Here is a 25,511-nt window from a genome sequence, read left to right as displayed (position 1 = left end):
AGTCTCCGCTACCTGGGTACCGTCGAGGCGAGCTAGCGACGGTCAATCCCTGCGCGACGGCAGTCAGCCCGCACTGAAAGTGGGATCACTTTCGATTACAGCCTGCACCGCAGAGCATGATCATGTCTTACGAATGCATGGGTTCCGGAGTTTGTTTGTTGCATGGGTTTCAGAGCAGCCTTGTATTTCGTTTCTTTGCTGGCTGGCCGGAGGTATGGGGTGTTTTGGTGCTTAGGCTCTAAGAGGGCATTGTCAGATCCTGCATGATTCCCTATCTGTATGCTGGATTTAATGTGTAAGATGTATTGGTTGATCATAGGCGTAGTCCTGCAATAACTCCTTTGCATCCTTGTCGTTGTTCATTCACCAAGCTCCAGAAACTCCATGGCGACAATTAACGTCTCCGGATCGAGGGTGTTCGACTTGTTGGTATCGATGATGCGCAGACAGTCTTTGAGAATATCCAGGACGGTCTGATATTGCGGAGAGGAAGCGCCAAACGTGTTCAGCGCATTCTGGAGGTTGACATGGATCTGCCTACCGTGAGAAACGAGACATAATCTAGTCATAATGACCTACCTGACCCAACACTGCGTTGTAATCAACATCCTTCTGGACGTTGGACTCCATGGGGATCAATGGCGTGGAGAGGAAGAGAGATGGTGGGGGAGCTGATCCGCGGAAGAAACGCGCCCGATCTGATAAGCTCCGAGAATTTTATCTTTCTTCCTGTTCATCCTCCACTCCTCCTCACCACATCACACCACACCACCCAACTCCCCTATCTACTTCGAAACACAAAATGGCCGACGCAGACGAAGCGGCCGCCAACCTACCGCGCGACCCCGCGGCGCCTGTCGACACCGATCTCTCCGATGAGACGCAGGACTTTCGCATGCTCAACCACCTCTCCTTGTCAGTCCACCTAATCCCACGAGCGCACGCACCCAATCGAGCTAACAATCCTCTCAAACAAACAGCCTCGACACAAGCCAACAGACCATCCCGAAGCGCGGCGAAAAAGACTTCGAACCAAACCCGACCCTCTACCAAGCCGACATTCTCTCCGCCTCGCGCCAGGCCATGCACAATGCGCTCTCCTTCCCACGCCTGCACAACCCCCGCAACCTCGTCGTGGGCATCTACGCGCCCGACGGACCCGCGCCCCCACGCTCGCACACAGCAGCACCGTCCACAGGCGACGACGCGCAGCTGAAAAAGTCCCCCGCGTTGGGCGCCGCCGCCATCCACCCGGCCTCGTGCGTCTACGTGCCCGTCCCCAAGGGCCAGTACTTCAAGAGCATCGGCCAGGCCGACCGCTGGAACCGGATGTGGCTGCTCCCCGAGGAGGCGCTGTATCTGCTCGAGCGCGGCAGTTTGGATATCCGCTGGCCGCGCTCGTTGACGGGGTGTGACCCTGCACCGGAGGGTGAGGATGATGAGGACTCTGGCATCCCGATGAGCTTGCAGGCGGCGTACGCGGCGTTTATTGGGCACGGGGGGCTGACTGTCGAGCGGTACTCGGTGTACGCTGGGCTACGGCGGTTGGGGTATACGCTTGTTCGGGCGCCGGGGTGGGCTGATGAGGAGGACGAGGAGGACAGTGCTGCAGATGCGGAGAGACCGCAGACGCAGACGCAGACGCGGGGGCCCGGGCTAGCGGGCGTCCTGGAGCGGTTTATGCGGTGGTTCCATAGCCCGCCGACGACGGCTGTCGGTCCTGTGGCCGGAGTGGGTATCCATCGGAGTTACAGTAAGTTTGACCAGCGGGAGCGCCCGTACAGTAGCTAACAGTTGTAGATGACATCTACCGCAAACTATCGATCATCCCGTGGTACGACCCGGTAACAGATCGACCTGCGTCCGTACGCACCACCCCGCCGTATCGCGTCGTGCTCCATGTGTACAAGCCGTCGACGGCATTCCGCAAAACCGCGCCCCCGGAGCCGGACTTCAGGGTCGCGGTGATCAATGCCCGCACACACACCACCATGCCGACTCTGGCGCAGATCGGGTCTCTTCTGGATAGCACGCCGTTGGATCCGCCGACAGGCGACAAGATGGACCGCATGCTCTACCTGCGTTTGCGGCAGGGGTATCGCAATATTATCCTGGCTGTTGTGGACCAGGGTGTTGTGAGCTATCTCCGCGTTGCGGATGCGGCGTTTGGAAAGGAGAAGATATATCTGACCAAGGGGCTGGCTAATAAAAGGGGTGGGTTTTCGCCGAAGCCGAAGGGTTGATCTGTGGCCAGGTTCGGTTGAAATGGACGCTATTATCAACTGGCACAAGGGCTTGTCAGCCCATGAGGATCTTAGGGACTCTCTGAATGCCATGCCATCAGACATGCAGGCAACCACACCGTCGGTGATGAAGCTTGAGACTTAGACTGATGAACAGTCAATCCAGTCCAGAACGGGAAGTCCAAGCCACCAGCATGTATAGAGATACCCTGCATAGACATACACAGAAACAGGATGTCTGTGCTGCAAGAATGGATCCATACTTCCCATGTCCGTGTGAACTACTCTGGCTATACAATTGGATGACAACGCCTATAATATATGATTGACATTGAATTGCAAGCTCACACACCATAACAGCCATGTATCAGCATGTCTCCCCTGGAATAAGGCCCTATCATCCACATTCAGGAGAAGGACTGAATAGAAGGGACATCTGCCTGATCTGCCATCATCTTTAGAACGTCCAACCATGGGCAAGACTGGACATTAGATGCTCAGATGGCGGCATACGTAGCGTAGGTACATGCCAGTAACATATACCGTGAATGGGTGTAGTTATAAAGGTAATTCTAGGATTCAACAAACGCCTAACCTGACCTGTAACCCAGTCTATGCAACATGCCCCAACGCCATTCAACCGTGATGCAGCCATCCCATAGTCATCAATCATAAACCCAGAACCTAGAACACAGTCAGCCCGCACAAGATCCAACAATGATACACGCACCCACCTATCCATCACGTATCAAGGTAATCCGCCGCCATCAGCAACTCCAGACACAGCTCCGGGGGGATATCCATGTCCGGCACGTTGGTCTGGTCTTTGTTCTTCTCGTTGTAGCAGAAATACTCGCACACCTTTTCGAGAACGACGCCGCTGATGTTTTCCAAGACGCAGCGGCCTGTCAATGCTTCGGCGAATTTGCCTAGAGCGCGTTAGTAACGGTTCTGAGCGCGACGACTCGCAGTGGATTGGACTCACTCGACGGGTCCAGCATGCGACGAATTGTCCCGGACACGCAGGCTGTGCTGCGCGGGAGGACGAATTCGAAGCCATCGCCTGATACTAGCGTGACGAATTCGGAGGGCGTTGGTGGTGACATGGTGAGGAGTGGTGGTAGCAATGGAGTCGAAGTGAAAGACGGAAGGGAAGCGAAGGGAAAAGAGGAGATCCGCGTCTGGTGGTCCGTGCTTCAACTGCTTATTTCATGCCGATGACATGCTCCATAGTTAACTACTCCATACTTCCTCCCCATTACTATACATCCTACAATAGAACCCAAGATTCAATGTCAGTAAGGTAAGACTCATGCTTAATTGAACATCTACTAACCTCTTGCAGACAATACCCTGATGGAACAACAACAATCATACCCATCATGAACCACATATACATATCCCGTCTGCGGACAGCATCACGATCACTACAATCACTCTTCTCTCTCAGTCCATACACACCCATACCCAAGGTGCAGCCATGCAGACCCTTCACATCCACCCCAAAAACCCCGCGCCTCTCCGATAGAACCTGCCTAATCACCGGCGGCACGTCCGGCATCGGCCTCGCCATCGCCCAGCGCTTCCTCCAAGAAGGCGCCCGCCGCGTGATCCTCGTCGGACGCTCGCACGAGCGTCTCGTCCGCGCCGCATCAACCCTCGACCCTTCTCTCCCCGACACAGCATCCTCCCCTCCCTCCCCAGGGACCGTCCTCACCGCATCAGACCGCATCAGCCTCCTCATCGGCGACGTCTCCGACGCCAGCGCCTGGCAGCGCGACCTCGAAAAGGCCCTGGTACGTCCACTCCCCCACGCGCATCCATAGCAAACCTCCGATGACTCTTAACTGACCCCACAGCAACCGGTGGACATCCTGGTCAACGCAGCCGGCATCACCGGCTCAACCATCCTCCCCCGGACCGAGCCCGCAGAGATCGCGCAGATCCTGCGGACGAACCTTGAAGGCGCGCTGCTCACCTCGCGCGCGTTCCTGCGCGCCGCCATCCGCAGCCGTGTCCGGAACCGGGGCGGCGCCGCGGACGCTACGGACGCGCCTGCGTCGAAATGCATCATCAACATCTCGTCGCTATTAGCGGCCAAGGGCGGGACGGGCGCGGTGCCGTACGCGGCGTCCAAGGCTGGGCTGCTGGGTCTTACGCGGTCTGTGGCTGTCGAGGCGGGTGCGTCGTTGCGCGATGTGGTGGTTCGCTCGAATGTGATTTTGCCGGGGTATATTGAGACGCCTATGATTGCAGGTATGTTCCGTGGCATGGCTGGGACGGGTTGGATAGGATGGTTGCGCTAATCGCTGGTAGACTTTAGTGAGGGTGAAACCGCCCGTCTCAAGAACAGTATCCCCCTTGGGCGGTTTGGGAGTCCGTCGGAGGTTGCAGATGCGGCCGTTTTCCTGGCTGAGAATGAATATGCGAACAATTGTGTGCTGAACCTTGATGGTGGTCTCAGCGCCGTATGATCACGAGGTGTGTAAGATAAGTCTTTAATGGAGTGTGCTCTAACTTTCTGCTCCATCTATCATGTATACTATCTCGAGTAGAGGATGGGTGTACACAGAGTTGTCATATTCTAAATAGCGCCGAGTGGCCAACGCTTCCAATTGCTATGCTACATGTAAGAATTGCTCTTCCCAAATCCACGGCGCCATCTATCGAGATATCGTTCAATCGTCATCAATCAAAATCGCGCCCCCATCAGCCTCATCCAAGACGATGGGATGGGAATCATCGCCTTCGGCCACCGAAACGCTGGCGACCCGCTTGACACGGCCGTTCTCTGCCGGAGCCTCATCGGCGCCGCGTTTTCTTTTCCCGGTCCCAGCAGTGCCATTGGTCTGTTCTTCAGTCGGGGCTGGTGCTTTTGGCTTGCGAGGGATCTCGGGAACTTTTTCGAAGCGCACGGGCTTCTGTTCTTCGCCAGAGGGCTCGTCAGACCTAGTTATCTGTTAGTATGCCACGTTGATGCAATCAGAGAACCACATTACCTTTCGGCGAGAACAAGAAGTTGGATATTCACCCGTGGTTCATCGTCCTCTTCGTCGACCACCGTGATGAATCCTTCGTTCTGGACCCCAAGATCACCTAGCTTTTTGGGCAAGTTGTCCTCGAGATCAGGGTCATAAAACGTCCCCAGATCGTTACTTAGAGAGAATTCTTCGCCATAGCCCAACTCCGACTGCAGGGTCTCCACCAAGTCTTTGACAGTGGCATGCTCCAGATCGGTTTTGGTTCGGATATGGACCACGGAACACACTGGACAGTTCGGATTGGGGGGATTGAGAGCATCTGAGTTGATCGCGCGGGCGCTTGAGCGTTCAAGGAATACCTACAGAGCATTAATATGAGGTCACGAGAGAGTTGAGAGTCACATACCATCTTTGCGTGAGCATAGTCGTCTTTTAAGACCTTATACGCTTGCAGAACACAGAGACCAGCAGTCATGGCATTCGACGTAGCAATCGCCGGGATAATGTTGCCAGCCATCTCTGTCGCAAGTTAGCCGAGCGGTTCCTATGCTGGTAGCGTTTGGGGACTTGCGTTTTGTATCAAATTTGGACTTAGGATCGATAGAGAAAATCGTAGCCCGCAGATTGGCGCTTGCCGTGACGAAATCCAAAGTATCAACATCATCCTTATCAAAGACGAGGATGGGTTTGACGCCATCATTTGTTATGTCTTGGAGCGTCTTCAACCGTTTGCTCAGCCGATCCAAGCTGTGATGCATGTCAGCAAAGCACTCAGCAGCGGAAATGCAGAGGCCAATCCATACCTGTCTTTGAAAACGACAAAATCTTCGGACAGTGTCCAAACTTTCTGGTCGTTGCACGATATCGTGGTCTCGGTCCCGGACGATTCTTCCTCGAGCTTTTGATAGTCTAAAGGTTCTGGGCGCTTTCGGCTCTTCCACATGTCTTCCATTCCACGTAGTCGTTCAATATCTTCCTTGAATACTTTCTGGAACACCTTTTGGGCGAACTCGGGGGAGCCCATCGATTGTCGGATCTCCTTGAGAGCCTGGGCCTCTTTGCGGAGGTTTGCGATTTCTTCGGCTGGACAGAGTCAGCGGGTTGGAAGTTCGAGATCATGGGGATAAATCATCGTACAGTTCTCTGAATCCTCCGAATGATCAAGATCCTCGGTCTCATCCTCGCTCGTCCCGAACAGTTCCCTGTGGCATGTTAGTGCCGCTGGTTTAAAGTCAAAGATCGACTCACGGGAAAAGATAGCTTTTAGCCCAGACAATGCAGTGGATGGGCTGGCTGGGAGTACTGCGGATCGTGCAAACAGGGAATGACTTCGGAACCTCCTTTGGGTTGCAGTCGTAGCACTCCGTTTTGCCCTGGTATGAATGAGCAACGGCAAGCAACAGTAACGTAAGATGACAACCGCACCTTCTTGATGACCTGCACTTGGCCATTGAAACCGGTCGTGCCACTTTCAATCAAGGGCACATCCGCAGCCAAGCACATTTTGTTCACATGACGACGCGCATCGAGATTATCCAGGGCGTTGAATACGACATCAAATTTGGAAAACCAGTCCACGTTGAATTGGGAGTCTTTGATGTTCGCATGGTAGGCTTCGAGCTTTGCGCCAGGTTGGAATTTGTGGGCCACCTCTTTCGCGACCTATGTCGGACAGACAAATTGTCAGCAAGATGGACGATGGAGGAGCCGAGTAGATGACGCGACGAAGGAAATTGCGATGAAAGAGCGCGATACGGATAAGAGGAACGCACCAATGCCTTGGATTTCTTGATATGTTCGAAACGAAAAAGGAACTGGCGATTGAGATTGCTGAGGTCGATCGTGTCCAGATCGATAATGTGGATTTCACCAAAGCCGGACAGAAGGAGATCCTTCAGCAACTCGCAGCCGATGCCCCCAGCCCCGACGAGGAGCACTCGCGACTAAGTCAGAAAAGGCCGTTAGCCATGCGATGGAATTGTGGGATGGGATGGTACCTCGCGAATGCGACGGGAGAGGGTGCCAAGTGAGCGCTTGAGGTAGGTGTCGCGAGGCATGACGGATTGCGATGGGCGGAAGGGAGAGAACGGGAATCAGTAGGAAGAGGTGAGAGGCATTCCCGATTGCCCCGCAAGCTGAGATGCGAATTGACGCGCGAGAGGGGAGGGAGGAAGGAAGAGGAGGGAGAAGTGGAGAGAGGTGAGGTGAGAGAGGTCAGAGGGAAGAAGCCCGCCGGAGGTGAAAGCGGAAAGTCGCTTCTGCAATGACGACAGCGGGTCTTGCTTATACGGAGTACGGCGTATTCGCTGATCGTCTACAACATCGCCTCCGTTATTTCTTTCAATTGTGAAGACGGTGACTACAAAGAAAGACGACCTTTATATGTCAGAGAGATTGCGATAGGCCGGTTTCGCACAGTACATCCAGTGTACCACTACCACTACTCCTAGGGGGTACTACTAGGTACTCATCGTCTGCTCGTGTGTCTGCTGCATTCCTCCCCGCCCATCGTCCCTTTCACCCCTCTGGTTCTCCGTCCCTCCAGTTGGCCTTCCAAAGCTAAATGTGCGGCGACAATGCAGGTATCCATGGGAGTTATCGGTTGGATCATGCTGCAGCGTCGGGTTCAGGCTGTTTTCTCCCGATCGACGGTTATCAACCGGCCATTCCAGTCAATTTCCCTGGAATCCGATTTCGGTTGGATTCGGACACATGAAGTATCTCGCCTGTCCGTAAAATGGATCTGATAGTGTACCTAGGTACAAATATCACTGCGATCTATGACTGAATCTCGATCGGTTGCATGAATACCCTCGTACGGCTCTGGACTGCAGGATTGAGCCTGACAGTGATACTCCGGACGTGATGGACGATGGACATACCAGACATGCAAGGGCCACACTGGAATTCTGGACCGTTTGATTGGGCTCATTTCCAGGACCAGATTTGCATACGGAGGACTCATGGTGATGATGATGAGTCAACCATTTGAACCGATTGTGCCCCTTGCTTATCTAACACTGCTATCGCCAAAGGAAAAAAAAAAAATGTTAACGACAATAACGATAATAATACTGATCATTAAAACGGCATTTTGACATCGAACTGTCCAATTGTCAAAACTCATTCTCTCGGAAGAAGAATCCTCTCGGACCCTCCTGTCTCAGACCCTTTGCCACCAAAACACCAAAAAGGTACCCGACCAGACTAGTAGTTTCACACGATCATCTCCAGTTCTTTGGGTCAACTACAAACGGTTCTTGTTGGTGCCTGTCGTGGAGAATCTCCGTGGCGCTAAACAGGTCCCATTCTTTCTCCTTTTTCATATTTCTTAATTTTCGTCTTTTTTTACTTGGATTGTTAAATATTCGTCCGATACCCAGGCCTCTCTTTTCTCTTTCTCCCTCCTCTCTCCCCCCAATTGACCCGAATTTGCTGTCTCCCTCCAGCATCGAATCCGCCATGTCGGACGACGAAGCGGATCCCGAACTGCTCGCCCTCCTTCGCAAATCTCTGGGTTTGGGCGGGGGAGCCGCAAATCCGCACACCGCAGAGACCAAGGTTTTGGAGAACTCACAGTACGTGTTCGACAATGCCATCGACGTCGCCCTGAGTCCGGTCCACGTCAAAGACGCCGCCGATAAGATATGGCGCAATATGCAAAAGAAGCGTTATTCCACTCAATCCTGGGCCGACCATGAATTGCACCCGCAATCCAAGGACGAGTCCACTGTCGACTTCATCTTCACTATGGACCTGCTCAATTTCAGCTTCTGGTCTGAGCTACCCGACGACAAGCGCTTCGCTATTGAGTATCGCGGGAAGAGATGGACCGGGTATTGGAGTCTGGTGGCCGCCTTGCAGAGAGCTCTCGATGACGGTATGTCCCTGATTCGATCACCCTTCTGGCTCTAAATACTGAGACCAACAGGCATCCCAATTACAACCCCCGAATTCTGGACCAAAGAGGACGAATGCACCGAGGCCCTGCTCAAACACGTCTTCCGATCCGCCACGGAAGAGGAGATCCCCCTCCTTTCAGGAACGGCTGCAATGTCTGCGGGAAGCAGGCTGGGTTCTATGCAAGGTACGCTCGCCTGTTAAGTGTCCGTGCGGCACCACACAGAAAGGTCTAACCAAGCAATCCTCGCAGGATTTCGACGGCAGCTTTCTAAACTGCATCTATGATGCCAACTACTCCGCCGCCGCCCTGGTCAACCTTCTGACCGAGAATTTCTCCTGTTTCCGGGACGAGACGAGCTTCGAGGGCCGGCGGGTGCGCTTCTACAAGCGCGCGCAAATTTTGATCGCGGACTTGTGGGCCTGCTTCAATGGCCAGAGCTTTGGGGAATTCCGCGATATCGACAAAATCACCATGTTCGCAGGTATGGTGTGCTCCTTTCTCCCAATGCAGCTTAGCCCGGCGTCCTTTGAGACTAGCGTCTAACTTTTCCCCAGACTATCGGATCCCCCAAGCTCTCCATCAGTTGGGCTGTCTGAAGTACTCTCCTCCGCTGGAAAGCCACATCCGCCAGCGCAAACTAATCCCCAGCGGCTCGACCTGGGAAACTGAAATCCGCGCGACCAGCATCTGGTGCGTGGAATTGATCCGCCAGGCAATCGAGCGCCAGTATCCAGAGGCTAGGGCGATGTTCCAACCTACCAAATCGCCGAAACCTGCGGACAATCACCATACGAATGGATACGTGGACGCGGCGCATCTGGACGCACACAAGAAGTGCACGACGCAGAAACACTGGAAGCAAAAGAGTGTGAACGAACCCACCGCTTCGGGCGTGAACGCCATCCTGATCGATTTCTTCTTATACGACACGATGAAGGAACTCGAGCTAAAGCAGGAAGAGTCGATCCCCCACCATCGCACTCGAAGTATATGGTATTAGAAGGTATCTTGTTTTTAGACGCGGTGATCTGTCTTTCTTGGCTGCTATATACCCCTGTTTTCGCTGGAGGTGGACGTGGTTCTTTTGATTTTGGATCGGTATAGACCTTTGCCGTCTTGCTTTCTTTGCGCTGGCAGCACAGATGATCCCTCGATGGGATGGTCAATTTACACATCACCTTCGTTTACGACATCCTCTTAGATGATTAGACCAAGAAAATCAATGACAATAGACTATGCATGGATAGCAAAGCTACTTGTTATAGTACAGGGTATCACGGTCTTGGTGAGCTAGTGCCGACTCTCCTGGCACATCACACATCACGCAGCCTTCTCCATCTGCGCGATTCGCGCCATTATATCTCCCTTCCACTCAATGTAATCCTCTCGTCGGTCATCACTCAACCAATCAACACGGTCCTGCATCATCGTCCCAAGCCCCGGAAGAAGACCCTTCCTCGTCGACCGCGCAAACAAAGACCCCGTCTTCAGCCGTTTATTCCGACCACCATCGTACTCCTCCTCATCCGCCCCATCACCCGAGAGATACGCATCCTCACCGTCGAGCTCTCCCGCGCGGGGAATATTCTCGAACCACTCTTTCCCATTCGCCCAGTTCTGCTCCATGATCAGCGCAATCCACTGGTCGACGTCGTCGCGGTGCCGTCGCTCGGTGGACGGGAGGCCGACACTGACAAGCGCGGTCTGGCGCATCTCCGCAAAGGTCTTCTTGTCCAGTTTCCGGGGCTCGCCGTCCGCCTCCGAGGCCGGGCTGCGTCGGCGCGCAAGGGCAAGGAAGTAGACAGCCACGACCAAGGCGTTGACGAGCTCCTTGAAGTCTTCGTCGTTTTCCGGGTCTTTCGCCGTCGTCACCGGTTCGAGAAACTCCAGCAGCTCCTCGTCTAGGTCCTCGTCGCCATTGGTAGCCGCCCCGGAGATGAAGTACAGGACGGATGATACGCCGGCGAAGATGTGAGGGGGCAGGGTGCGCGATATCGGTGGTCGGGACCATTCGTTCGTCCGAGGGGCGGGAGTCGAGAGGGTCTTGCAGACATTCCGGATGGAGACCATCACCCACGCTGGAGCATCGGGGATGATCGTGGAGGTTGAAAGACCATTTGGACGGATGTAGGTGGGTTTCTGGGGCGTCTGAGATCGGGAGTGGGTAGGATGGATGGTTGAGGTCGTTTTTAATGGGGTTGGTTTGGTGGGTGTGTTCTGTAGCCCTCGGGGAGTGGCCGCTGCTGTCTTTGAAGGGGTCCGTGTAATCCTCGCGTCCTTTGTCGGTGTTGCTGGCCCAGAGGCGGATCGCGACGGTGTTCCCGGTGTCGATAAGCTTCCTGAACGTCTTGGTCCTGCGATGCTCGTCGAAAGAGACCGATCAAGGAACGCGTATAGCTTTTTGTAGACACGAGGCGGGCATGGCGGGTGGCCCATCAGAGGGGGGAGCTTCAGTGTTCGAGTAAGTCTGTAGGTTGAACCAGTCTGTCAGTGTTGTTCTTCGACAGAACAGGTTGCATGAGTGGCACACCTCTTGCACGCAATTTCAGCGCAGGCATATGGCCGCGCGATCTCTTCTTCTGGCTTCAGACTCGCCGAAAAACTCCGCGACTGTGCCACAAGAGAGAGCGAAAGGCTGACGAGGTCTGAAGGGAGATCATTGGCATGGGTCGGCAGCAATGTAGCCAGTGCCTGCTCCACAGGTCTGTTGTTCATTCTGTTGTATGGGTTCGATCAAGGCGGCGAGATACGTCGGTGTGCTGTGTAAGGTGTTGGATACGGTGTTTCAAGAATGGCAATGATGAGAGACTCAAACCGAAGTCTACTACTTTATTGCATGTTCCCTGTTCGAAAATCCACAACGATTGTTGTTGTTCCAGGCGCATCAATCATCGCATGCCGTTGTCTATCGGAGAGATCACATGACTCCTCCGGCAGGTCAAAGTCTCGATAAGCTTCGGATTTATTCCTCTACAATCGCATCCAACAGCAGCTAACATGTCTGTCACGGTACGTTTGAGATTCCTCCTAAGATCGCTTCTTGTGAATCTCTACTCACTCTATCCACCTTCAGCTACACACCACGCAAGGCGACCTCAAAGTCGAACTGTTCTGCGAAGCAGTCCCGCGGACTGTCGAGGTACGATCTTACGCAACCTCCTCGTCCACGTAGATCCAAGCTAATACAGCGATAGAACTTCCTCGCCCTCTGCGCATGCGGCGCATACAATAACACGCCCTTCCACCGGTTGATACCCGGCTTCATGATCCAGGGCGGCGACATCTCCCTCGGCCCAGCCGCGTCGCCCGCCCCCGACAGCACGAAACCCATGCTTCCGTTCGACGACATCCCCAAGGGCGGCACGTCGATCAACCACCCCGCGGCCCTGAACCAGGAAATCCACCTCCCCGCCCTCCGACACAACACCCGCGGCATGCTCTCGATGGCGGCGCGGCCGGTCAAGGACCCCACTGCACCCGGCTCGCAGGGCGCGACGGGGCCGACGATTAACGGGAGTCAATTCTTTATTACGTTTGCGGCGGCGCCGCATCTTGATGGGAATAGCACGGTGTTTGGGAAGGTGCTGAACCTGACCGCGCAGGATGAGGGTGGGGATGTTTTGACGAAGTTGGAGAAGGCGAATGTCAAGGTCGATAAGAAGGGGAGGGTTGTTCAGCCGAAAGAAGGCGAGGAGTCCGAATATGAGCCGCTGCGCATCAATTCGGTCACGATACATGCCAATCCTCTTGCGAAGTGAGGGTCTTCCTTTGGAGCGACGTTAGATTGCATATTGTCGCTACTTTCAAGACGCCATACGCCGCGTGTCGACCGACGGGGGCTTGTAATGCCCCTGTAGGTCGACGCCTCGGTTTCCTGGAAACCTCATCCTCATATCCGCAATAAAGTCGAGGAGTCTTCGGTATGGCCCAGGACCTTCCGACGACCTGCGGAATATTCCACAGGCTAGTCTGTCCACGGCAACTACCTACGCAGGAGAACCAGTCAAAGGACGCGCCCTTTCACTCCATTATGGGTCACTACTGTGCCGTGGATTCTACGCGAGCCTCTTCCAATACGGTCGAACAATAGCATAGTGTTGCAATGTAATGCGTCATAATCATTCATCTCTCAAACTTTTCTATACCGCCCGCATAAGTGAAGATATCCCAAACTCGAAGCCAATATAAATATGTATGCACAGAACCTGAAAATGTTTAGAAAAAAGAGATATCATGCACATCATCAAAACCAGAGGACATTATGGGTATATCGATCATGACTTCTGCTCAGCGTCTTCGGTCTTCTCCGCATCTTCCTCGTATCCTTCAACCTTCATGTCCTTCAATCCCAGCTCTTCTTCCTCCTCATCCGTGCGGGTGTATTCTTCGATCGTGATCTGGTGGTCGGGGGCAGGCGCACACAGGTCCTGGACGTAGCTGTTGGCCATGGGGTCTTCCAGGGTGATGACGAACTTCAGCTCGCCGTTGATCGCCTGATCCAGACGGTTGAAGAAGCGAGTCCACTTCTCCTTGTCGGAGGTCGCCATGCTGTCACCACCGCTGCCGGTCGTGTCGTCAATGTCGAAGATCTGGCCGTGCAGCTGGTCGCGGATCTCCGTCAACAGACCCTCGACGGTGGTGAAGCGTCCGCCCAGGGTACCCGGCTGCACGGTGACCTCCAGCTCGTCGCTGTGCAGCGCGCAGGTGTCGGACTTGAGGATATCACGCGACAGATCGACCTCGTTCTCCACCTTGAGGGTAATCCGCTTGCCCTTCTCGGGCACTTCGCCGCCGGTCTTGACGTCGCTGGTCCGGTAGCCGCAGTGCTCGCAGGCGGTACTCCAGATGATGACTTCCTTGAAGTACGGAATGTTGACCTTCTTCATGTTGACGAAGCACGGCTTCGTGCAGCCAGGGCACTCGGAGGGCAGACTGTACACCTGGCCATCGACAATGTCCACATCGTCCAGGTCGACGCCACCTTCGTTCTGGACGGCATTAGGATCGGCGGCGATACCCAGCGCTTCGTTCTGCTCATGGGTGCGCGGGTAGTCCTGGCGCTTGTACTTGTGGGCTGAGTCCTCGGTGGTCGGCGCGATCCAGGAGTTTCCGGTTGGGTCGTCCAGGGAAACGGTGAACGGGTAGCCTTCTCTGTCGAGCATTTTCTTCAGCTTTTCGATGATGGGTTCGAGGGCGTCGTGGAGCTCGGGGGCCTGAGTCTTGCGCAGGGGCTGTTCGCTCGAGAGCGATTCGTAGATCCTCTGAATGACTCCCTCCACGGTGGTGAGCTGGCTATCACCCTTGGGCATCTCAATGCCCAGAGATTCCACCTTGAAGATCGAGGTGTCGCTGCGAATCACCTGGCGCTGCATATCGGTCTCATTCTCCACGTCGAGGGTGTACTTGGCACCTTTTTCCTGAATCTGACCGGCAGATTTGACCGAGTTGTCTTTGAAGTGGCAGTGTTCGCATTCGAAGGATTCAAGAATAATGTCGCGGAAGAAGGGAACGCGCAGGAGAAGAAGTCGGGTGGTTCCCTTTGGTAGGTGTTAGTATTCCCCAACGGTCCCCCAATGATAATAAGAAACGTACATTTTCATGACAGTTCATGCACAGACTCTCCAGCTGCATCACACCGGTGTCCTCATCCCGCTCAACCAAGTCGCCGGGTTTCTGAAATTGGGGTGCCTCAACGGGCTTGTCCTCTGTCGACATCTTGTTCGGATCGTGAACAAATCTAGTATAGAACGTCTAGAATAGGAGAGGATGAAAAGGAATCTAATAATCAAATGGGCAGAGCTCGATGACAGAGAGATTGAAAAGCTCCTTTATGAACAAGGAAAAAATAGCCAGCAACGGCGGGAAAGTTCCTTTGCCTTCCACTATCGCGTGGCGGGGCAATTTTTTTTCTGCACTTGGTTGGAGGGGTAGCCCCATTAGTCAGCTATTCCCCGCATAACTAACCACCCTTTACAAATACAAATACAGGATAACTATGCACCGCAAATGACTCCAATCCTTGGTGCATGGCCTAATTTGAGAAGAGACAGTACGGAGTACATCCTCAATGGCACACATAACATTCGTGGTTCTCTGCACAACCATCCTCATTTGACCTACGACGGCAGGCAGTCAGCTCTTTTCTTTCGCGACATGGCAGGGGTGACTTATAGGAAAAAAAGAGGCCGTTTCCTCAAGGAGGAAACGGCGGTTCGAGGCATATGCCAACTCTGAAACGTTCAGTCCCCAAGCCGCAAGGCTAGCACAAATGCTCCGATGCAGGCGCGAGCCCTGGAAACCATGCAACAGCGCCTAGCACTTCAGCCCAAGTACGTTCTCTTCGCTACTCATCCAACCGATCCGTGAACGATGCGTATTGCTTGCCTCAAAGTGGTAAGAAGTACCCCGATGACGAGGCAATGCGGACAAGCCTGGGCTTTGATCCTCCCGTTCGGGAGTCCCACAATATACCCCTCATCGAACATATTCTAGAGCCCAACAGAGAAAACAACAATGTCATCAATCAACCGAGTGGACAGTAAATGGATCTCTGCAGCGGAGGGGAGAACCACCTGTGTCTGGCATCCGTTACGCAAATTGCTGATTCCGAGAGAAATTGCGCATCCTGCACAAGGCGTGTGTTTCAGGTAACCATGGGATACAGACTGACCGGCCAGAATAGCTAGCATAGCTCCGAACGCGACAAGCTGCATCGATCGAGGCCTCACAATATGCAAGGTGGAAGATTTCCGAATGCTTCTACCTTCTCGGTTCAGACGGCCTGGACCAAGCGTTCCATCTCCTCACGGCCCGTCCAATGTGCCGATCTTGTAACATGACGATCCACAAGCGCAAAGCCTTCACCTCTCGTGTGTGGTACAGTGCCCCCCGGGACAAGTCTTTGTTTCCTCTCCGCGTGGTTCGGAGGGCATTGAGAAACGGACAAATAACATCCATAAAAAACCGCTTCCTTCTCCCCGTAAGGAGGGCAATGATAAGAATATCATTGCAGTTGTCGGCGCCCATCGATCTATTCGCAATCGTGCATTGCAAAGAGACGGTTGACGCGGTCGATCAGGATCCCTGAAAAGGGCGCAAGCCTGTGGCTGGTGCCGCGGCTTGCGGGTCTGCTAGCCTCCACTTGGAATGAATCACGAGGGGTCCAGAGTTGGAGAGAAGGTACGAGTACCCAGGCTACTCGAGGTAGGAAACATGTGCGGGAATGTCGACGTTGGTAATTGGGATGGGGATGACAGTGGCTGGTTCACAAGTGAGACCATTGCACAGAACACGATGATAATAACTGGAACGAGACAACAGGCCAGGGAATCGGCGGTATCACGGGCTGTAATAACCACCAGGAATCACTCCGCAGGACATATCGAAGAGCCTCGCTGCAGATTAATGTCATCAAAAGGACCTGGATACCTTCCGATAAATTAACCTGATTCCGACGAGCGGACTCTATCAATAATCCAGCTTCATGACCGAGCGTAGGCACAAGTCCAGCGACCAACTGTTGTGTTCAAAGGCTTATCATGTGGCGCGCAATGGTCCCGCTAACAGTTCACGTCTCCCGTAGAAATCCCAGCGATATTACCGTCACGAAACCCAAAGACGGCCTCATCCCGGAGGCGTCCGACATGTTCCACATTCTCTCGCTCTTGGACATCCCCTAGCATTCAAGCATAGACAGATCATCCTCTGTGACCGGCATGTAACGCCCAGCATTGGTAAACCGACGCGTGCTCCTTTCAGAGGCTTGAACGCATGGTAAACCGTCTTTTGTTGTCCGTAGGACTCTGGACATCGGGTACTCTTCATTCTTTCGAGTCCTGAACGGATCGACGGAACTAATCAGTACTCCCGCCATGCTCGGACCGCGAAGCTCGTGCGATAGTGTGGCACATAACCGACCCAGGTTATTCTTAGGGTTAGATTCCCCATTCCACCACGCGCTCTAGATCTATGGTTTGATGAAAGCTTACGCCTTCATGGAACTATAAAAATCCCAGAGGCGGCACTGAGGCAAAGGAGGAAAGTCGGGAAGCTAGAAAGGGGACAAACTCTGTACAGTTGCTGCGACTGCGAGCAGAGAGGGCAAGGCAAAGCGGTCAGTGGACGGCAGGTACAATCATGGAGGAAGTGAGAGTCAATGGAAGCTCTGCGGCACAGGTGTCAAATTTGAGCGAGAGGCCAAAACAGTCTGGAAATCGGGTCAAGCACGAATGGTCTGAGGTCGACTGACAGAGCGCCGCTGGTGTGGAAGACGGAAGATCCCTGGGGGGTAAACAAGACGGTCCTTTCAACTGAAGGGAGGCTGGGCGCGACGCGTCTGCACGTGACCATGGATGTAGGGATATCGCACTATGCCGTATCCGGTAATCGTATAGTTCAGGCGCAACCTTAGGACGACGAGTGACAATGTCTCCTTTGCGATAAGTCCAAATGGCTCAGGCAGTACCTACCTAGGTACCTAGCTACTTGCCGCTGGTTTGGCTAGCGGCAGTGGACGTCTCCATGGAAAAAGCATGGGTTCCATCCACTTTGCGCATAAGCACCTTCCCAGGGTGTCGATTGATTGCCCAAAGATGGCAATGGCATAATCAATTGCAGCTTTCAAGCCTAGCTTGTTCCCTCACTTAGCACGTATATAGCCTGGAGGAATCTCTGCTGTGGTGAGACTTTTCGTCCTCTTCCCACATTCACCCATCATTCGCGTCATCAACTCTTCAGAGTCTCATTCCAAATTCAACAGGTACCTAACACTGTCTATCTTAGCGATCTTTATCCACACTCGAGCAATCATGCCGTTTGTCCCGGTCGATGCAGAATGGGTGAAGGCCGGCATGCCTGTCGAGATGCCCCCCTCCCTGGCTCTCACGCTCCCGTTGCCTTTTGGACTTTCCCAACTACCCCGTCGTAAACCTTTGGTCTTCCTGATACGGGACGGCGACGTGCGTTGACATTTCCTACTGGCCACCCACTGATGAGGCCGACTAACCTACCTCCATCTAAGCATAATTGGAGGACGCACGACCCTGAAGGATCCGTTCGTGAAATCGACATCATGGGCTGGCTTTTCTCCTACGTCAAGCCCCAAGGACGAATAATGCTGTTCTCATCACCTCTTCGTCGAGCTATCAACACCTCCTTGGGGCTCTTTTCGGCTGTTTTCACTACAAACCCTGACGCCCGTCTGAGACTGCTACCATATGCCTGCGAGATTGTAACTGGTGCTATTGCTGATGTCGGCTCGCCCAGAAAGGTTCTAGAGCAGCAATATGGCAACAAGATCAATGCCGAATCCCTTGGAGAGGAATGGTTCAAGGAAGTAAGTCTAACCCAAAGAGTCTTGTTTAGCATTAGCATAGCTAAATTGTACCGATAGGAACGGATAGCAAAAGCCACGCTTCAGAACAGTTTCTGGCGTGCCCGAGAGGTGCGAAGATTTCTCCGGGATGTGCCGCCCGAAATCGATGCTGTTGTCCTTGTCAGTCACAGCGCTTTTCTCAAATACTTGACCGACAATGACCCATGTATGCCATGATTTTCATTTTAACCCGCGTTTATTCTTCCCTCCGACTCTCCGGGCTAATCAAGGTATAACGCAGCAACGGACTGGGACGCACACGAACTGCGGGTGTATACGTTCAGGGACACCGAATCAGCAAGTCAAGAAGCCCGTCTAGAGGAACACCCTGCCTCGTTAGCCATACGGAGAACGCTTCAAGAACGGCTTGCTGGACAACGAAGACGGGCGACGGAAGAGACGATTCGACGTTTGCAGGATGGTCAGCTGCACTTCCAATTCCAATGAATTGCCACGGGTGGTTATGATATTCTTACTTTTTTCTCTCTTCCCCGCCGTGGGTCTTTTGAATTGTTAAATAGTATACGGGATATTCATTATGAAATCACTAGGTGGACGGCCTTGCGAGGGACACCGAGTCTGCAAGGTTACATGGATGGTAAACCTTTATCGGTACGTAATGAAGCAGCGGTAGTAGCACGGTACTTATCAATGTGTCCAAAGTGTAGCTGGTCACTTATCCATGTTGGAAGCATCCTCTATAGTATATGTGCATGTGTCTACAAGGTCCATGTCACCAGGGGTTTCAGAAATCCCGTTTCGGTCGTAAACCCAGCAGTAGGGAGGTTGCTGATATTGGAATTATGAAGGGTTGGCTGAGTGATCGAGGGAGCCGAGATGGAAGTGCCATGCGGTGCAGGTTGAGATGATTTTCTCTTGCACTGGCGATCGGCATTGGTGACGTCGGTCTCCTTTGGGAGACACTGCTTTACACTTGGACATGTCAGTATGGAGGCACAGCTTAGTTGTCGGGAATAGACGGACCTGGTTGAACTGTAGATGCAGTGAGACAACGTGCTTAGGGGGTGTCTCGTCTGCAGAAGGTGTCCTGGTGCCGCTGTCGGCTGTATACCTCATCTTCTCGATTATCGGCCCGGTGATCCGAGATAGGCGTATGCTGGACAGTGCATTGCCAAGCTTGAATATTATGGTTTAAGTCGTGATCAGACCTCAGAGCATAGTGTTGCCTACGGAAGTATAGGCAGAGTGGCGTCTATTCAGGAAGTAGGAAAACAGGGGCTGGAGGGAGTGTCGATTAGCCAGCCAAGAGCAGTTCCATTATCTCGGGATCGTCGCGCTGATATTTGCGTACGTGGTCTACGCATTGAAGTTGAGACGTATGGGACAAACAGAATGGTTAGATACGGAAGAAGTATGAAGACTGTGTTCTAAGTAGCACTGCATGCTACATACAGTACCACAGTCGTTGGACAGGGCAATTATCATGGAACTGGCATTCCGCTCCATGCCAGATAAAGATATGGCTATTGTTGCGGCCCCATTAAGAGTCCGTTCACGCAGAATCATCCATCACTATGCTAACGCCCGTCATATTTACTATCCTGGAATCTTGTCTGACAAGTAATCATGCAATTCTCTCGTTTATATCGTTGGTTCTTTTTAGTCTCTCTTTCGGAATCTCTTCAACACCATTTACCGCACAGTAGCGTTCGTCAGGCTCTTGACGGTGCAAACGCCTCCCTTGGTCATCAGCTTACCGAGAGCCGGCTTGCCTTCCTGTCCCTGAACCGCAGGCACGGCCGCGCTTTCAAACGCAACCTCCAGGTTCTCCGTGGTCGTGAAACCAGGCTGGAAAGTCTCCCAGATCTTCTTCTTCGGGTTGAGCACCTTCTCGGGCTCGCCCTCGCTCCATCCGTCAAAGTACACCCGCTGGCCAGCCTCCGCGCCCGCAGGGGGGTTCACCAGCTCGACCGGACCAGCGTGCGAGTCCTCACCTTCAGCCACACGGGGCGAAGCAGCCAGCACCATCGCACAGGACTTGATGCCACGCATGGTGACGGGCTTCAGGTTGCACACGGCCACGATCTTGCGACCCTGCATCTCCTCCAGGGGGACGAGTCCGTTGAGACCCGAGCACACGGTGCGGACGGTCTTTCCGGTCTCCTCGTCCACGGAGGTGTTTTCAGTGCCGGGGGCATCGCCGCAGTCGATCGTCGAGACGTACAGCGAGTCAGCGTTGGGGTGGTTGATGGCGCGGAGGATGTGGCCGACGCGGAGGTCGATAATGGATGGAGACGGGGGACCGGCAGGCGCGGGTGCCGCCTTGGGCTGCTTGGGTTGCTTCTCCTTCTTTTCCTTCTTCTTGCCCTGGGGCTTGTCGCCGGCCGCGGCCTCGCCCTCCTTGGCCGCGGGGGCGGGGTTCTTCTCGGGCTTGCCCTGGCCGACGACGACGGTCTTCTCGCCGGCGCCGGCAGCAGCAGCCTTCTCCTTCTTCTTGCGCTCCTTCTCCTCCTTGGGGTCGACGGGCTTTGGCACGAACCGCACGTCGTTCACGTCAATGACCACCTTCTCCTCTTCGGGGATCTTCAGGGCAAAGAGCCGGCTGTTCTGGACAAAGTCGACGTGGCGGACGATGTGATGACGGCCCTGTTCGCCGGTGCGTTCTTCAGGTGTCCACTTCTCGACCAGAGGCGCCAGGAGCGCGTACACAGCGATGTCGGCCACAGAGGGCTTTGCGCCCAGAATGGTCGTCCGGGTCGCGAGGTGGCTGTTGAGCTGGTCAAGGATCTTGCTGACGGCCGGCTGGTCATCCTTCTTCAGGGCAGACTGGAGACCGGACACAGTGGCCAGCCATTGCTTCACGTCGGCGTCCTCACCGGTGGAGTAGGTGGTCTGGGGGAAAATCTTGGGCGAGGCCGACAGAAGGTCGGGCTCGGTGGCATCGGGCGACACGGCGGCCGGGTAGGAGCGGTAGAGGAGCGAGAGGAGAGAGGTCTCCGGGGCGGAATTGATGGCCATGGTTGCGAAAGGGCGGGAGCAAGGCTGGACAACGGAGGAGGTTCGGAGATGAAGGCGAGGAGGGGCAGGTGGAAAGAAAAGTAGAGGTGGGAATCGCGGGGTTCCTCTGGCGGCCCGTACAAGGCTCACGGCTGGGCGGAAGACCGACGACAACGTGGATTGCATAAGACCCCGGGGTAGGGGATCTATTCTGTGTAGAGAGAAGAACTGGGAACGATGATAAGAAGCAATTATTCGCGTTGTATCGGATTCAGCGACGTCTTTCTGAGCATTCTTTTTTCCCTTCTTTTTTCACCGCTTACTCAGGAGGGCGGCGGATCCGGCAGAATAAGGCGGTCAGTCTCTTACCCGATTAGGAAATCACACGAAGTATACAGATCCTCAGGCAACTCCTCAGGCTCACAATCCTCAAGAACCGTCATGATGATCATCATGACTCATCAGACACCGCCTGGAACCCTTCTATAAAGCGGATAGTCCTCCAGACCCTTTTCTTTTCAATTTCATTCCACTTCAATACTCATCATGCCTGTCACACTCAACATCGCGAATCACCGGTTGGTGGATGTACGAGAAAGCGCATGAAGATGAAGCGCGGGAAGAAGAAATGGAAAGGATTGAAGAGAATATGTAGGGAATGGGAAGTGTAGTATTTGGGGATAAGCCTTGGTACCGTCGTTATTATAAGTTGTGCCAGAGACTGTGGGCCTTGAGGGCTGAGAGTCAAGAGGAGCAGCTGATATTCTAACGTTTTTGCTGGCAACTGCGTATAACGCTTCTTAACTGGCATTCTAGGGACCCATAGTCAGATTTTTTATGGATCAATTTCCTTTCCAGTTCTATCTTTCCTCAAATTTACACTCTTGAAAAAGCTATAGCCATATGCGCATTATCCTAGAGAATCAACCAGGGTCGAATAGGATCAATGTCAAGCACAAAGCATCAGACTTATGTATAGTCTCCAATTTCCATCAACGAGAAGTAGCCCATTGCCATCCATTTGCCTCCACGTAATTCATCACTGCTCTACCTGCACTAGGCCATTGAGGTCATCCATATCGATAGGGCCGTTATGAAGCGGGGCAAGTTTCGTGCTGTGATGCGTCTCACGTCCATCATAGCGGTAAAATTGAACTTTCTTGCCAATAGCAACAGCTCCATGGAGTCTCTCTACAGCATAGGAAGTTGCTTCGAGGCTATCCAGGAACTGGGTACTTGTTGTATCTCTCCAATCGCCCAAAGTGTCAAGGGACGGTCGCTGGCATTTCACCTGCAAAATGCAGCGTTCGATAAAGCCGTCTGCCTCCGTTGGGTCTTGGCGTAGTGCCAGTATCTGGAGGATAATATCTGGCATATTGTTGTTCGTAGACATTTGGGCTTTGACAGCGCAGTGGTAGCCTTCCAGAACGGGGAACCAAGCCCCAACAATCGCTTGCCAGAGCCTCTGCACAGCCTCCACGAGGCTCTTCGGCTTAATCAGGTACAGAGCTAGCCGAATAGCCGTGAAGTCTAGAATTCGAGGGCTCTGGGACATGGTGCTCGGATTAATCAAGAGGGAGCGTGTAAGCTAGTGAGAAGTATGCAAAGCGAAAAGACGAAAGTACTATTGCTGTGGTCTGTAGGTGCGGGATCGGGCTGGAGCTGGATAGATGCAGGTTTAAATACGCGTTGTCCGCGGCTACGACAAAGCCTCTTCCAGGACGCGCTGGTCTTATCAAAATAAAAGTCAGAACTAGTCAACCATTTCGATATAATCTTTCTATTTATACATCGTACGCGGCTCTTGGAACATGGCATGGCTTAATTCGTCGCTAAGCGCCGGGACAGAGAACCTGCCGGATTCTGTAGAAGCTATTGACTCTTCTATTGGGGGAGTCTTGGTAGGCAAGGGGCCTAAAGTGGTAAAGCTTGTATATATAATAGGGCGCGTACATGAACAGCACTTCACGGATGGATCCGGAAAAGCGCGCATCTGGTGGTTTTTACACTCAAATGATCTTTTGCATGTAGCTGGCTAAAGATATATAGTAACTAATGAACTATAGAGCGGTATATGGTGCTATGCGCAAGCTCATAACGCATATATACAGCGTAGACTCATCTTGTCTCCCTATTGGGGAGGAACACCATCAGTGACACTGCCATATGGGCCCACAGTCCAGTTGCCTTCGCAGGAGTACTGAAACTGCGCCTTACCCAAGCTGCCTTTCTGTACCTCCAAGAATGTCGACAACTCACACCATCCATCGTCACGATATTCACACTCTTTGAAGCTGGCATGCAGCGGCACTGTTCGTTGATTCAGGAGGAAATGCACGTAGCGGGTTTTGCCCGTACCGGAAATGTAAGACCTCTCGTTTTCACCCCGCGGACGTCTGGTCTTGACGGCATGCAGAGTTTCGATAATCTCAATGTTCAACCGGCCAGCAAATGGCGTAATCTTCCCAGCATCGAATTGTTTATGGGTAGGTGGCCCAGTCGGGGGCAAATAGTCGGCGAATTGGCGGATGCCAAAGGCCGAGAGCGCCGCCAGGATGCTAGCATCGTGGCCAAAGTCGAAATACAGTGGCTGGTCGAGTGGGAAGGTGACCGGGTTGGTAGCAAGGGTCAGATTCGCGCTCGTCTGGCCCGGAGCAACGTCAAGGAGGTGACTCTCGACTCGGGCGAGGAATTCCTGTACCCAAGCAATGCCGGTAGCACGGCTGATCGGACTGCCAAAGCCCATCAACGATGACGACACGATGGAGGACGCATAGGAATAGCCCTCCCATTCCTCGTAATCAAACAATTGGCAGAAAGAACTGTAGCCGAAGCTGACCGTCTCGTATGCACACAGAGTTTGTGCATCTGCACTGTCAGAGACAGTCCAGTTAAAACCACTGGCCATTTTCCTCAGCTTTTGGGTCTTATCCTTAAGGTAGATGCCCTGCCATGTTCGCATAGCGTCATTCTCAAGGCTACTGAAGATCTTTCCCGCGTTGCGGCAAACGCTCATTCCAGTCAGGGAACTGTTGAATCCCCCTCCGGAAATAAGAGGTAGGATATTGGCATAATCTCTCCACTCCAGGCCAAAGAAGCCTGCCAGGAAGTTTTCGGCGCTCTTCAGGGCACGATCACTCGTAGTCGAACGGACCACCAGCTTGGACCCATTCCGATACAGGGACCCATAGTTGTAGTAATGCAAGACACCGCTATCGAAGAGCTCCTGGCGGCCCATGGGGACCAACACATTCATGCCCTGGGACCAGGAATACTCATTAAGAAAAGCAAGGTCTCCAGTGAACTTGGTTCCATGGGCCGTGGCATTGACAATCCGTTGAGCGAAGGCCGCAATGGTCTCGGAATCGGAGGGATAACGAGACCCATGGCGATGGATGAGGTGCACCTGCGTTATATCTGATCCCTCGGGTAAAGGGTACTCGGCCACGCCGAATCCCTCCTCACTCGTGAAATATGGGCTATCGTTGGGATTAGTATATTTCACATGGTAGTGCTGCTATGGACGTACCTCAGGTTCCCCATGAGATGGAAAATATTACGGTTCTTAGCACCTTTAATAGGCTCAGACGTCTCCAACGGAGCATTTGGGACGTAGGTCTTTTGGCCAAACGGGGCAGGATTGGTCTCTGCCAACATAGGAGCTGTTCCAGTCGCGGTTACTCCTGTATTGGATGTATGAGAGACTGTCTTCACGATATAATGGCAATGTTTCTTACCTTGGTAGCTTTGCGGCCTTGTCTGAAACCAATCCGCCTCTGTAGCAGTGGCCGACGGGCCCAAGGAAGTGACTCGAGGATCAAGAGCTACAGCTTCTATTCCTGAAGCTGCTGCTAGCAGTATGAACCCGCTATAACGCATATTGTAGAGCTATCCAATTCACCGGCGATGGAGCTGTGTAGAGACTTTTCCAGTACAAGACCGTAGATCTGCTCCTTTTATAGCATCGCGACACTTCCAGCTGCAGACATTTCAATTTCATGTTGGACTCCAGATGAGGAAATTAGAGCTTCAGAGGCGGAATATTCCATAAG

The 25,511-nt window shown here is 53.4% G+C and overlaps 11 protein-coding genes across 11 annotated transcripts; 4 read left to right on the top strand and 7 right to left on the bottom strand.

Moving 5' to 3' along the window:
* Positions 1-802: 802 nt before the first annotated feature.
* Positions 803-2,388, top strand: ATEG_02365 (tRNA-splicing endonuclease subunit SEN54 family protein; the record flags this gene model as incomplete). The annotated part of the gene is made up of 4 exons (XM_001211543.1): positions 803-915; positions 981-1,753; positions 1,801-2,214; positions 2,255-2,388. The coding sequence occupies 4 exons, from the start codon at positions 803-805 to the stop codon at positions 2,386-2,388; spliced, it is 1,434 nt and encodes a 477-aa protein (XP_001211543.1).
* Positions 2,389-2,984: 596 nt separating this feature from the next.
* ATEG_02364 (elongin C) lies at positions 2,985-3,349 on the bottom strand (the record flags this gene model as incomplete). Its single annotated transcript, XM_001211542.1, has 2 exons — positions 2,985-3,172; positions 3,229-3,349. The coding sequence occupies 2 exons, from the start codon at positions 3,347-3,349 to the stop codon at positions 2,985-2,987; spliced, it is 309 nt and encodes a 102-aa protein (XP_001211542.1).
* A 1,572-nt stretch (positions 3,350-4,921) lies between these two features.
* ATEG_02363 (E1 ubiquitin-activating protein ubaB) lies at positions 4,922-7,281 on the bottom strand (the record flags this gene model as incomplete). The annotated part of the gene is made up of 10 exons (XM_001211541.1): positions 4,922-5,192; positions 5,243-5,583; positions 5,631-5,741; positions 5,884-5,971; positions 6,028-6,307; positions 6,362-6,426; positions 6,473-6,597; positions 6,650-6,886; positions 6,997-7,167; positions 7,222-7,281. The coding sequence occupies 10 exons, from the start codon at positions 7,279-7,281 to the stop codon at positions 4,922-4,924; spliced, it is 1,749 nt and encodes a 582-aa protein (XP_001211541.1).
* A 1,405-nt stretch (positions 7,282-8,686) lies between these two features.
* On the top strand, positions 8,687-10,128 carry ATEG_02362 (queuosine 5'-phosphate N-glycosylase/hydrolase; the record flags this gene model as incomplete). Its single annotated transcript, XM_001211540.1, has 4 exons — positions 8,687-9,104; positions 9,156-9,311; positions 9,355-9,609; positions 9,683-10,128. 4 exons carry the CDS (start codon positions 8,687-8,689, stop codon positions 10,126-10,128), a joined length of 1,275 nt encoding a protein of 424 aa, XP_001211540.1.
* A 400-nt stretch (positions 10,129-10,528) lies between these two features.
* On the bottom strand, positions 10,529-11,843 carry ATEG_02361 (uncharacterized protein; the record flags this gene model as incomplete). The annotated part of the gene is made up of 3 exons (XM_001211539.1): positions 10,529-10,547; positions 10,645-11,595; positions 11,659-11,843. 3 exons carry the CDS (start codon positions 11,841-11,843, stop codon positions 10,529-10,531), a joined length of 1,155 nt encoding a protein of 384 aa, XP_001211539.1.
* A 282-nt stretch (positions 11,844-12,125) lies between these two features.
* On the top strand, positions 12,126-12,886 carry cyp5 (putative peptidyl-prolyl cis-trans isomerase; the record flags this gene model as incomplete). Its single annotated transcript, XM_001211538.1, has 3 exons — positions 12,126-12,137; positions 12,202-12,267; positions 12,323-12,886. The coding sequence occupies 3 exons, from the start codon at positions 12,126-12,128 to the stop codon at positions 12,884-12,886; spliced, it is 642 nt and encodes a 213-aa protein (XP_001211538.1).
* Positions 12,887-13,402: 516 nt separating this feature from the next.
* Positions 13,403-14,843, bottom strand: zpr1 (zinc finger-containing protein ZPR1; the record flags this gene model as incomplete). The annotated part of the gene is made up of 2 exons (XM_001211537.1): positions 13,403-14,665; positions 14,721-14,843. 2 exons carry the CDS (start codon positions 14,841-14,843, stop codon positions 13,403-13,405), a joined length of 1,386 nt encoding a protein of 461 aa, XP_001211537.1.
* Positions 14,844-17,935: 3,092 nt separating this feature from the next.
* On the top strand, positions 17,936-18,948 carry ATEG_02358 (uncharacterized protein; the record flags this gene model as incomplete). The annotated part of the gene is made up of 4 exons (XM_001211536.1): positions 17,936-18,085; positions 18,148-18,462; positions 18,520-18,667; positions 18,743-18,948. The coding sequence occupies 4 exons, from the start codon at positions 17,936-17,938 to the stop codon at positions 18,946-18,948; spliced, it is 819 nt and encodes a 272-aa protein (XP_001211536.1).
* Positions 18,949-20,154: 1,206 nt separating this feature from the next.
* ATEG_02357 (putative cofactor for methionyl- and glutamyl-tRNA synthetases) lies at positions 20,155-21,480 on the bottom strand (the record flags this gene model as incomplete). The annotated part of the gene is made up of 1 exon (XM_001211535.1): positions 20,155-21,480. The coding sequence occupies one exon, from the start codon at positions 21,478-21,480 to the stop codon at positions 20,155-20,157; it is 1,326 nt and encodes a 441-aa protein (XP_001211535.1).
* Positions 21,481-22,335: 855 nt separating this feature from the next.
* Positions 22,336-23,014, bottom strand: ATEG_02356 (uncharacterized protein; the record flags this gene model as incomplete). The annotated part of the gene is made up of 2 exons (XM_001211534.1): positions 22,336-22,374; positions 22,511-23,014. 2 exons carry the CDS (start codon positions 23,012-23,014, stop codon positions 22,336-22,338), a joined length of 543 nt encoding a protein of 180 aa, XP_001211534.1.
* Positions 23,015-23,590: 576 nt separating this feature from the next.
* On the bottom strand, positions 23,591-25,338 carry ATEG_02355 (histidine phosphatase family protein; the record flags this gene model as incomplete). The annotated part of the gene is made up of 2 exons (XM_001211533.1): positions 23,591-24,938; positions 24,989-25,338. 2 exons carry the CDS (start codon positions 25,336-25,338, stop codon positions 23,591-23,593), a joined length of 1,698 nt encoding a protein of 565 aa, XP_001211533.1.
* Positions 25,339-25,511: the final 173 nt, after the last annotated feature.

Source organism: Aspergillus terreus, genomic scaffold, assembly GCF_000149615.1.
Source record: "Aspergillus terreus NIH2624 scaffold_3 genomic scaffold, whole genome shotgun sequence".
Taxonomy (NCBI): Eukaryota; Fungi; Ascomycota; class Eurotiomycetes; order Eurotiales; family Aspergillaceae; genus Aspergillus; species Aspergillus terreus.
Note: the sequence above shows the minus strand (reverse complement) of the source record. Positions and strands in the feature narration are given on the sequence as shown.